This window comes from Festucalex cinctus, chromosome 17, assembly GCF_051991245.1.
Source record: "Festucalex cinctus isolate MCC-2025b chromosome 17, RoL_Fcin_1.0, whole genome shotgun sequence".
Taxonomy (NCBI): Eukaryota; Metazoa; Chordata; class Actinopteri; order Syngnathiformes; family Syngnathidae; genus Festucalex; species Festucalex cinctus.
Window position 1 is genome coordinate 19,188,111 of NC_135427.1, and position 11,057 is coordinate 19,199,167.

Consider the following 11,057-nt stretch of genomic DNA (forward strand, 5'->3'; position numbering starts at 1 on the left):
GGGGCTAACGGCAGTAACACAATTCCAGAAAGTACTGTCAGACTTTGTCAACTTTTTTTTTTTTTTTTTTTTTTTTGTGTTGTAAGAAACGCTTGACTCAACATGCTTTGTCGTTACTGGTCAACCATGTCTCATCCGCATTTACATAGAAACAGAATTGCTCTTGGTAGTTTTTCTTTTAAACAATGATTTGGTACAGTCGGGTCATTTTCATCCCTAGAGTTCTCAGACTGGCTCACTATAGTTCATGATTTAATGAACATACACAATTTTAGTGTATGAATATAAAATTATCTTAACCTCAAATGATATACATTAATTAAACAGATAAAATGGGCAAAAGTAAGTGATCTGTCAGCCACTTCAGCAAGAATTGGCCAGAATGCAGTCTTTTATCAAACAAATCTTGAATTCATTCTGGGATACCCCATGGATGGATCTTGGGCCCTTTTTTCATTTAATTAGGTGAGGAAGAAGCACCAAGAGGAAAAAGCCTCAAATGGACAAAAAAAACCCCACATTGTTGGTTGTCATTGCTCAAGATGAGATCACGATAGGTTGTTCTCGGAGTACCACACGTGTTTGCTGGCATTGCTGAGCCGCGCAAGATCTCGGACCTGGCTGAGAGCTGCGACAAGATTAATTGGGGGGGGGGGGGGCAACAAAAAAACAAAGACCTTACATTTGTAAACAATTGTACGTAAAAATTAAGCTATGACAGTGTTTTTGTTCTACCAGAATTCAATTCCAAAACAATATTGTGTTTGAAAAGGCTGTACCATGTAGGAAAAAGTAAAATTACTTTAGTCCCTTTTACTGTTAGAATTGTTAGCTTCCCACAGTCTTAGTGCTTCTTTTTCTGCCCTTCAAACACTATTTTGCTTGGTCAGTAACATCTAAAAGATGTGCACACAATGAGAACAAAAGGTGCAGTGAAAAATGAACCTTAAAGTAGAAGATCCAACTATGGACATAGTGAAACCAGACACTTAGAAGACTACATAATAGAGTCAACAAATCTTCCACCTATCAGAGATATGGGAAGTTTCCTGCAATACGATTTTGACGAGTCCTTTTTATTAAATTTGTGTTGCTGCCGTAAAGCCACGCAAAAACAAACAAAAAACACAGTAAAAAGCCACTTGGAAGATACAATTTTAGCCATTTAGTTAAACAGATGCAGACAAGTGCACGATTCAAACATGTACTAGCAACACAACATCTGCTGAGTCATCTTCCATTCTGTCACTTGGTTTGAGGCTCTCATCACTCTGGTGATTGTGGCACACACTATTGAAAGTTATTTACAAAGGCCTCACTTGAGCTTTTGGGGACACAAACACCATTTCTAACACAACTTTAATAATAATAATAATAATGGGCGGCACGGTGGACTAGTGTTTAGCACGTCCGCCTTCCAGTTGTGAGGACTCGGGTTCGAGTCCAAGCTCCGGCCTTCCAGGGTGGAGTTTGCATGTTCTCGCCGTGCCCACATGGGTCTTCTCCGGGCACTCTGGTCTCCTCCCACATTCCATAGACATGCATGGCAGGTTAATTGGGCGCTCTGAATTGTCCCTAGGTGTGCTTGTGCGTGTGGATGGTTGTTCTTCTCTGTGTGCCCTGCGATCGGCTGGCAACCAGTCCAGGATGTCCCCCGCCTACTGCCCAAAGCCAGCTGAGATGGGCTCCAGCCCCCCCCCCCCCCCCCCCCCCCGAGGAATAAGCGGTCAAGAAAATGGATGGATATTAATTACCTCCACCCATCAAGAGCGCATTCACCAGAACAACCAAGTCAAACAGAAGCCATCACTTCCGTGACAGTTGTGAGAATGGATTATATGAGCTTTTAAAGTAGGTGACAACTGCTGCTAATTGGCTGGAATTAGCAACAGATGAACCACTGCACTATAGCTTTTTTTTCCCCTTCTTTAATATCCAGGTATGGAGATGCAGAGCTTCTTTGTGTGCAGAAAAGCGGTTAATGATCGCCTCCCATGAGGGGAGGTATGGCAAAGCTTGAGAACATGTGGCAACACTGAATAGTTGCATTAAAGTAATTGAAAATAAACTTCTAAAATGCAATGACAGTACTTTAATTTGACAATCACGATTTAAAAAAAAATAAATAAATTCAGTTGAAGCCATAGGAAACTATGACTATCCAAGTATTTGATGTGCATATTTTAACACAAGAACTGCAATAAAACAAACTGTTGATAGTGCATGGCTTCAAAGTTATTTTCATATAGCCTTATTAAAGCAACATCATTCACACTTACATGCTCAATAATGGACAATTTAGGGTACATGCATATTTTTGGAATGTGGGAGGAAATAAAATTTGAGCCGTTTAATTCAACTGATACAGACTAGTGCACACTTCAGACATTTACTACAAACAAAACATCTACAGAGTCCTCCTCTTCCATTTTGACACTCAAGTCGCCCCTCAGCTTCAGACTCTCATCACTCTTGTGCTTGGGACTTTGTAGAAAAGTGATAAGGTGCTCTGTGAACGATGAATCTTGGAGCTGGGTGTCATTGTGGTGGTCCTCCGTCATGTTGCCGCCCCGGTCGTCCTCCGTCATGTTGCGGCTTTCATGGTCATGGCTGAAGGACTCTTCTTCGTCATCAGTTTTCACTTTTTTGGTTAAAGATTTGGCTTCATTCCACTCTAAAATAAGAAAAAATAAAAATTACATTAATTGCCCATTAACTCATTCACTCCCAGCCATTTTCACAGAAGCAGTCCCGTTTGCTCCCGGCTGTTTTACTGTATTTTGACTGATTTTGCAAGGCCCACAGAATATTGTGTTCTATTGCTGTAAAAGCATGGAACCTTTCAAAAGAAAGATTAAAGTCTCTTCTTTCATCAGAAAAAAGTATGTTTCTGTTTCCGTTTTGCAGCAATTAGCATTAGAAGAGAGCTAAGTTTCATCATTTTTCACAAATCTATTTAAAATTGTAAGTAATTGAGCTTTTTTTTCGAGATGGCCCTGGTTGATCTCCTTTGCTCTGCTGCCACCTGCTGGCCGTTTGTGTAATAACTACCATTTCTGCAACCGTTCTTTGCAGTTGAGAGGCTGCATCAAAGCCTTCTGTATGCTCTAGCATAAAAAACAACAAAAAACGTATAAATACGTCTTTGGGACACTTAGAACATTAAACAAAACGTATTTATACGTTATTGGGAGCAAATGAGAAATAATTATATAGAATGCAACAATACTACTTTTCCTCAGTTACTTTATGAGCATTTATTTAGTCCTTCTCCAGTGAGCATTTGTTTTGGTTCAGAGACTTAACCAACTAAATAGGGAAGGGGGGGAGGGGGGGAGGGGGTCATCATGCCTAACAAAGGCAACAGTGTAAACAATGTTAATTGTAGTGTTGTTCCGATACCGTTTTTTGGCTCCCGATACCGATACTCAGCTTTGCAGTATCGGCCGATACCGATACCATACCGATACTTAAGATTTTTTTTTTCCCTCAACATGAAAAAGCTGTCCTGCCATTGGTTCAGAGCATTCAAGGGCCAATAGGATATCTTAGATCGGCATGCAGTGAACATGTCATATATATCAGTGAATGTTATGCATGAGCAAGTCACAAGATGCTGCATCCAAAATTCAATATTAGCGTTGGAATTAATGGTATCGGCATGTTACTTGTGAGTAGTCACCGATACCACTGTTTTTATGCAGTATCGGCACCTCTGCCGATACCAGTATCGGTATCGGAACAACACTAGTTAATTGTAGACAATTTTTATTAATTTGGTTAACACATCTGGTGACATGCAATAATATATTTTTTCTTAATATGTGCCTTGGCTCAATCTTAACCAGAAAACAGTCCAATTTTCTCACGTTTAGATTGTTGCTTCAACATGGAATCCAACCTTTGAGTGAAACATCATTGGCAGACACATCTATAGCAATTGGGGTGGAAGAGGGAAAATAAACGATTACAGATCTCAGTCAACAAGTGTTCTCACCTGGCGCACCTTTTTTCAGCACATCATTGGACCCATCTTGTGTCGCGCCAACTGAAAAAACAAAGGCCTCACTTGAGCATTTGGGGACACAAACAATTTCTAACACAAATTTAATAATAACAATAATGTTCACCATCATCTCCACCCATCAAGAGCACATTGACCAGCACAACCAAGAACCAAACAGCAGCCATCACTTCATTGAATGTCGTGAATCTGAAAAAGATGGGCCAGATGAGCTTTTAAATTAGGTGACAGCTGCTGCTAATTGGCTGTAATTAGCAACAGATGAGACGTACCACTGCATTTTCTTTCTGTCCGGGTCTGTCTGTATGGATTTCAATGCTGAGTTTCTTTGCGTGCAGCTGCGGGCCAGCGGTTAAGATGATCGCCTCCCACCATGGGGACCCAAATTCAAGTCCCCAACCAACAAGGAAAAAACAAAAGATCAACTTGACAACGCTTGGAAGTTGAGAGCATGTGTCAACACTGGATTGTTGCATTAAAGCAATTAAAAATCTACCTTTAAATGGAGCGTGAGCACTATAATTTGACTACTGAATAAAAAAAAAAAAAAAAAAAAAAAAAAAAAGAAGTATACCATCACTATACAAGTATTAGATGTCCATATTTTAACATGAACACTGCATTTTTAAAAATTACACTGGGGGGGAGAAAAAAAAAAAAAAGAAAAAAAAAAAAGTATATTAGTCCATGATTTAAAATAAATACATTGGCATGCGAGTCTTGCATTGCACCTATCATTAGTTTGAAAAACAATCCATCCATCTTAACCACTTGCGCCTCACAAGGTCTCATGGGTGCTGGAGCCTATCCCAGCTGGCTTCAGGCAGTAGGCGGGGTACACCCTGAACTCATCAGCCAATCATAGGGCACACAGGGACGAACAACCATCCACGCACACAAGCACACCCAGGAGCACCCAATGAACCTGCCATGCATGTCTTTGGAATGTGGGAGACCGGAGTACCCAGAGAAGACCCACACAGGCACAGGGAGAACATACAAACTCCACCCAGGAAGGCTGGAGCCCGGACTCGATCTTACGCCCTCAGTACTGGGAGGCGGTCGTGCCCACCACTCGTGTTGTACTTATCCTTAACTATCACTAGAGAAACTACGTAGGACCCAAGTTAAACAATGAGTACTTTCTTCCCATACATCAAGCTTCCACAATTCTGGTCCTCAAAGACCCTATTCATGCAGGTTTATGTCCATCAAAACAGTTTATTCATATAATCAACTCGGCAAGCTCTGCAGAAACCTGATAACTATCATCTTGAGAATCAGGAGTTAGGGGAAGTAACAAGTCAAGATAAAAATTGAGCCATTTAATTCAGTTGAAACAGACAAGTATACACACGTCAAACATTGAGTACTAACAGAACCGCTGCAGAGTCATCCTCCATTGTGCCATTCATGTTGAGACCATCACTCTGGTGTTGGTCGCTTCGCTGATAACTGACGACATGCTCCGTGAACCATGAATCAAAGACAGTGTCGCTCTGGTGCTCCTTGGTCATGTTGTGGCTCTGGTGCTCCTTGGTCATGTTGTGGCTCTGGTGCTCCTTGGTCATGTTGTGGCTCTGGTGCTCCTTGGTCATGTTGTGGCTCTGGTGCTCCTTGGTCATGTTGTGGCTCTGACCGTTGCTTTGGTCCTCGGTCGAATTGTGGTTCTGCACTTTGCTTTGGCCCTCGGTCGAATTGTGGCTCTGGTGCTCCTTGGTCATGTTGTGGCTCTGACCGTTGCTTTGGTCCTCGGTCATATTGTGGTTCTGGGATTTGCTCTGGCCCGCATCGGTCAAGTTGTGGCTCTGGTCGGTGATGTTGTGGCTCTGGTTCTCCTTGGTCATGTTGTGGCTCTGAGCGTTGCTTTGGTCCTCAGTCATATTGTGGTTCTGGGATTTGCTCTGGCCTGCATCGGTCAAGTTGTGGCTCTGGTCGGTGATGTTGTGGCTCTGGTTCTCCTTGGTCATGTTGTGGCTCTGACCGTTGCTTTGGTCCTCGGTCATATTGTGGTTCTGGGATTTGCTCTGGCCCGCATCGGTCAAGTTGTGGCTCTGGTCGGTGATGTTGTGGCTCTGGTTCTCCTTGGTCATGTTGTGGCTCTGAGCGTTGCTTTGGTCCTCAGTCATATTGTGGTTCTGGGATTTGCTCTGGCCCGCATCGGTCAAGTTGTGGCTCTGGTCGGTGATGTTGTGGCTCTGGTTCTCCTTGGTCATGTTGTGACTCTGAGCGTTGCTTTGGTCCTCAGTCATATTGTGGTTCTGGGATTTGCTCTGGCCCGCATCGGTCAAGTTGTGGCTCTGGTCGGTGATGTTGTGGCTCTGGTTCTCCTTGGTCATGTTGTGACTCTGAGCGTTGCTTTGGTCCTCAGTCATATTGTGGTTCTGGGGTTTACGCTGGCCCTCAGTCAAGTTGTGTCTCTGGTGCTCCTTGGTCACGTTGCGGCTCTGGTGCTCCTTGGTCACGTTGCGGCTCTGCGAGTCACTCTGGCGCTCGGTCACGTTGTGGCTCTGGTGCTCCTTGGTCACATTGTGGCTCTGGTGCTCCTTGGTCACATTGTGGCTCTGGTGCTCCTTGGTCACATTGTGGCTCTGAGAGTCGCTCTGGTGCTCCTTGGTCACATTGTGGCTCTGAGAGTCGCTCTGGCGCTCATTGGTCACGTTGTGGTTCTGGCGCTCATTGGTCACGTTGTGGTTCTGGCGCTCATTGGTCACGTTGTGGTTCTGGCGCTCATCGGTCACGTTGTGGCTCCAGGAGTCACTCTGGCGCTCATCGGTCATGTTGTGGCTCTGGTGCTTGTCGGTCACGTTGTGGCTCTGGGAGTCACTCTGGCGCTCGTCGGTCATGTTGTGACTCTGGCCGTCCTCCGTCATGTGGTTTTCATGGTCCTGGGTGGAGGAGTCCTCTTTGGTCTCAGGTTCCACTTTTTTGGTTGAACGTTTGACTTCATCCCACCCTTTTGAAACAAAAAAAACCCCCAAACAAACATTCTACTTTAGTTGACCATTAAGCAACTACAGAGAATGCAACAATAGTTTAAATAAAAGACCATCTTTAGACATACTACCTCAGTTGCTTTGAGCATTCAGTCCCTCTAGTGAGAATTTGTTTTGGTTTTCAGAAAATGTTTATATTTAATAATAAAAAAAAACTAAAAAAAAAACCTGAATAACTTGGTCGTATTCTAAAGTAACAGTACCCTAGTGAAGGATTTAGGCTACTTTAGCTACGTGTTGAAACACCCAAAATGTTTCATGTTAAACTAAACTAATAATTTTGAGATCAATATTGATTTGGCACACAAACTTTAGCAACACTTGTTTGGTGACAAGCAATAAAATATTTTTTCCTTAAATAAAATGTGCCTTGGGGCAATCTTAACCAGAAAAACAGTCACTAACTTTCTCACCTTTAGTTTGTTGCTTCAACATAGAATCCAGCGATTTGAGAAATTCAACAGCCTTGAGTGAAACATCATTGGCATAGACATCTATACCAAGTGGGGAGGAAGTAAGAAAAGAAATGATTAAAGAACATTTCATTCAACAATCATGTTTGCACCTGGCACACCTCTTTTAAGCACATCATTGGCTCCATCTTGTGTCGCGCCTCACTTGAGCTTTTTTTTTTTTTTTCTCCCCAAAACACGTCTAACACAAATTTAATAACAACAACAATAATAATAATAATAATAATAATAATAATAATAATAATAATAATCTACATCACCTCCACCCATCAAGAGTGCATTCATCAGAACAACCAGGAGCCAAACAGCAGCCATCGCTTCTGCGACCGTTGTAAGAAGAATGGATTAGATGAGCTTTTAAAGCAGGTGATAAGTGCTGCTAATTGGCTGTAATTAGCAACAGCTGCACCACTGCTATATATTAAATATATGTTCAGGTCTGTGTGTAAGGATTTCAATGCTGAACTTCTTTGTGAGTTAAGACGATCCACTCCCATCCGGCAGACCTAATTTCAAGTCACCAACCAGCAGGCAAAAAAAATAAAAAATAAAATAATAATAATAATAATCAACTTGACAAAGCTTGGTAGCCTGTAGAAGCACCGAGTTGCATTAAAGCACTTGAAAATATATATATTTTTTAAATGCAGTATAAGCACTTAAATTTGACATGAATTAAAAAAACAAAAAAACAAAAAAAACATCACGGACTCAACCAAGAAGACAGCATGACTATCCAACGATTAGATGTGCATATTTGCATATATGTGTTGTGGATCAATGGTAGAGTGGTGGTCTCCAAACCCAGAGGTTGTGGGTTCAATCCCATGCCATTGTGACCGCAGTGACGTATGCTTGAGCCAAATACCCAGTTGCTCCTGTTGTTCATCGTTATGAGTAGTTGAATGGAAAGTGCTTTCAGGACCTTATAAGGTGGAAAAGTTGCATGTACAGCTACTAAAGCAATATCATTCACATGCTCAATTTAGGTTACATGCATGTTTTTGGAATGTGGGAAGAAGCCCGAGAATACCACAAGTTGTAAAAGTACTCACATTCTGTTCTTAAGTACAAGTACTTGTGTTAAAAAAAAAAAGAAGAAAGACTGGTAAAAGAAACAAGTACCGATTTACTTGTACTTTAATGACAACCATGAATGAGAAAAAGGCAACGCTTTTATTTTTCTTACATTCCATTATAAAATGTGGATTACAAGGTGTGACCATATGTTTATTTCAAGGGCTTGAATAAAAGACTAAACATTATTTGATGACGTTACATACAATAACCAAAACGAGTTAAACCTAGATTTAAGTCCATATCTATGGGGTATATGCCACGGAAGAGACGGGACGTGATTTTGCACATCAGTTTGGTTCCGGTCCGGGTTGCGAACGCGCAACCGAGGGGCACAAAGTCGGAAGCACAAGTATTTTGACGCAGCCCACACGTCGCAAACCGAACCGGAAGCAAACTGATGTTTTTGTCTTGTCTCCAGATGCCTTAATCGGGTTTGTTTGTTTGCAGGTCTTTGTCTTCAACCTGGTGCTGCACAAGGTGAATCCAATACCTTGCTTTAAAAATAAGGCGCACCAGGTGCAAACGCTGATTAAATGTTTCCGCGGAGTTTTTGGAACTTTTATTTTTAAATGTATCTACAATAATCCAGAACATGAGTTATGAGCAAACTAGTCATGTAACAATACTTAAGTAGAGATACAGTACTTCAAAATATACTAACCAATAGGGGTGTGCTCCAAAAATCGATACGGCAATATATCATTGCGGGCCTCATTACAATACACGTATCGATACGCAGGCGTCAGAATCGATATTGCTCATTAACTTTAAATAGGCAGTTAACATTTGCCTTTGCAGGTTGCATTGCACCTAAAAAATAAAAACCAGCAGCGTCTTTGAAGTTAATTGCCTTCAATTAATGCAAAAATAGCTCACCAGTGATTGGACACTGTGTCTTACTAAGAAAAATGAAAGCAGAGGAAGAATAACATTTATTTACTTATAAACTTAACATGGCACATGTGTCTTAAAGTACCAATTTTCCTATATTTTGTTAAAATAAATAAATAAATAAATAAAATGTCTTATGTGGGATACATATGTATCGCAATACGTATCGTATCGTGGCCCCTGTATCGTGATACGTATCGTATCGTGAGGTTGGCGGCAATACCCAGCCCTACTAACCAAGTATTTGTAGACTACTGTTTGCTCCAACTCCTGGAGTCAAGGACACACCTGCACTTGCTTGTGATTTTTAACTAGATTGTTGCAATATTATTAGCGGAAAAAGCGCTGACAAGATTGAAATAAAATCTCTTGCAAAATTCAAAATACATACAGAAAATCAAAACGAGAGCATTGAGCCACTGTGTGAGGTCCTGCAGGAAATTCAGCAGCTGAAAGAGACACAACAAAAAGATTGACGTATTGTTGCCTTGGAAGAAAAAGTGGATGATTGAAAACAGAATCTTTGTATCAACAGGCATCAAGATCAAGCCGTGCACCGCGAGCTGAGCCACTGAGCTGGTTGAAGAGCTGCTTGAAGCTGAGGTTTCAAGCTTAAAGAGATAGTTCGGCTTTTTTTTTTTTTTTACATGAATCTCTATTTCATCCTCACCTCCAGTGTGTGCGATCAGCACTGACTTACCCCTGAAAGCGTTCTGTGACACCAGTTCTGGTCCGGTGTTGGACGAGAGGAAAATAGTCCAGCAAGCTGGCTGGGGTCACGGAAATAACAAATTGTTTTTAGAAGAAAAACGCTTTATTTCCGAGTATTCCGACTATTTTCCTCTCGTCCAACACCTGACCAGAACTCGTGTCACAGAACGCTGTCAGGGGTAAGTCAGTGATGATCGCACACACTGGAGGTGAAGATGAAATAGAGATTCATGTCAAAAAAGCCGAACTATCCCTTTAAGGGTAAACATGTTTACGTCAATGAAACCCTCACTAAACCAGCGGTGTCAAAGTCCGGTACTCGAGGACCTGAATCCTGCATGTTTTAGAGCAGGGGTGGCGAGATCCGGTCCTCGAGGGCCGCAGTCCTGCAGGTTTTGGATATTTCCCTTCTTCAACACAGCTGATTCATGATCAGCTCATCAGCAAGCTCTGCAGAAGCCTGATAACGAGCCTGTTAATTGGAATCAGCTGCACTACGAGTAGGGAAATCTATAAAACCTGCAGGACTCCGGCCCTCGAGGACCGCAGTTTGCCACCCCTGTTTTAGAGGTTTCCCATGTTCAACACAGTTGATTCATATTTAAGCTCTGCGGGAGCCTTATAATGATCCTGATCATTGAATCAAGTGTGTTGGAGTAGAGAAACCTCGAAAACATGCAGGACTCTCAAAGATCGGATTCTGACACGTGCGCACCAAACGAAATGCTGACATTGCCAAAAGGGGCGCACAAACTGAAGAAGAATGGACTTATTGAGTACACGTGGACAAAAGACTGCTAAATTTTCATTAAAACAAAGGGGAATTCACCCGGTCAAACGGAAACTTGGCTCGTTAAAAGAGTGGAAGAATTGGCGGAATTT

At 42.0% G+C, this 11,057-nt stretch overlaps 2 protein-coding genes across 5 annotated transcripts; both read right to left on the bottom strand.

Annotated features, from left to right (window-relative positions):
* Window positions 1-1,862: 1,862 nt before the first annotated feature.
* Window positions 1,863-4,373, bottom strand: LOC144005072 (uncharacterized). 2 transcript variants are annotated; one of them, XM_077502974.1, is made up of 4 exons: window positions 4,297-4,373; window positions 4,131-4,213; window positions 4,007-4,048; window positions 1,863-2,674 (listed from the first exon to the last, which is right to left on the bottom strand). In XM_077502974.1, exons 2-4 carry the CDS (start codon window positions 4,189-4,191, stop codon window positions 2,382-2,384), a joined length of 396 nt encoding a protein of 131 aa, XP_077359100.1. In that variant the 5' UTR covers window positions 4,192-4,213; window positions 4,297-4,373; the 3' UTR covers window positions 1,863-2,381. The 2 variants fall into 2 exon arrangements, with proteins under 2 accessions (XP_077359100.1, XP_077359099.1); XM_077502973.1 differs by lacking the exon at window positions 4,297-4,373 and having other exon boundaries at window positions 3,998-4,048.
* Window positions 4,374-5,334: 961 nt separating this feature from the next.
* Window positions 5,335-7,833, bottom strand: LOC144005244 (uncharacterized). Of its 3 annotated transcripts, none has more exons than XM_077503287.1 (4): window positions 7,754-7,833; window positions 7,434-7,514; window positions 6,343-6,980; window positions 5,335-6,258 (listed from the first exon to the last, which is right to left on the bottom strand). In XM_077503287.1, the coding sequence occupies exons 1-4, from the start codon at window positions 7,806-7,808 to the stop codon at window positions 5,383-5,385; spliced, it is 1,650 nt and encodes a 549-aa protein (XP_077359413.1). In that variant the 5' UTR covers window positions 7,809-7,833; the 3' UTR covers window positions 5,335-5,382. The 3 variants fall into 3 exon arrangements, with proteins under 3 accessions (XP_077359413.1, XP_077359411.1, XP_077359410.1); XM_077503285.1 differs by having other exon boundaries at window positions 5,335-5,520; window positions 5,602-6,980; XM_077503284.1 differs by having other exon boundaries at window positions 5,335-6,980.
* Between the last annotated feature and the right edge of the window lie 3,224 nt (window positions 7,834-11,057).

Excerpts from the sequence above, each read along its gene's own strand:
- LOC144005072 (XM_077502973.1), bottom strand. The coding sequence starts at position 4,191 with ATGGCTGCTGTTTGGTTCTTGGTTGTGCTGGTCAATGTGCTCTTGATG. Across the intron at positions 4,049-4,130 it reads CTTGATGGGTGGAGATGATG|TTGGCGCGACACAAGATGGG; the intron begins GTGAACATTATT and ends TTGTTTTTTCAG. Across the intron at positions 2,675-3,997 it reads GCTGAAAAAAGGTGCGCCAG|AGTGGAATGAAGCCAAATCT; the intron begins GTGAGAACACTT and ends TTCTTATTTTAG.
- LOC144005244 (XM_077503284.1), bottom strand. The coding sequence starts at position 7,808 with ATGGCTGCTGTTTGGCTCCTGGTTGTTCTGATGAATGCACTCTTGATG. Across the intron at positions 7,515-7,753 it reads TGCACTCTTGATGGGTGGAG|ATGTCTATGCCAATGATGTT; the intron begins GTGATGTAGATT and ends CACTTGGTATAG. Across the intron at positions 6,981-7,433 it reads GTTGAAGCAACAAACTAAAG|GGTGGGATGAAGTCAAACGT; the intron begins GTGAGAAAGTTA and ends TTGTTTCAAAAG.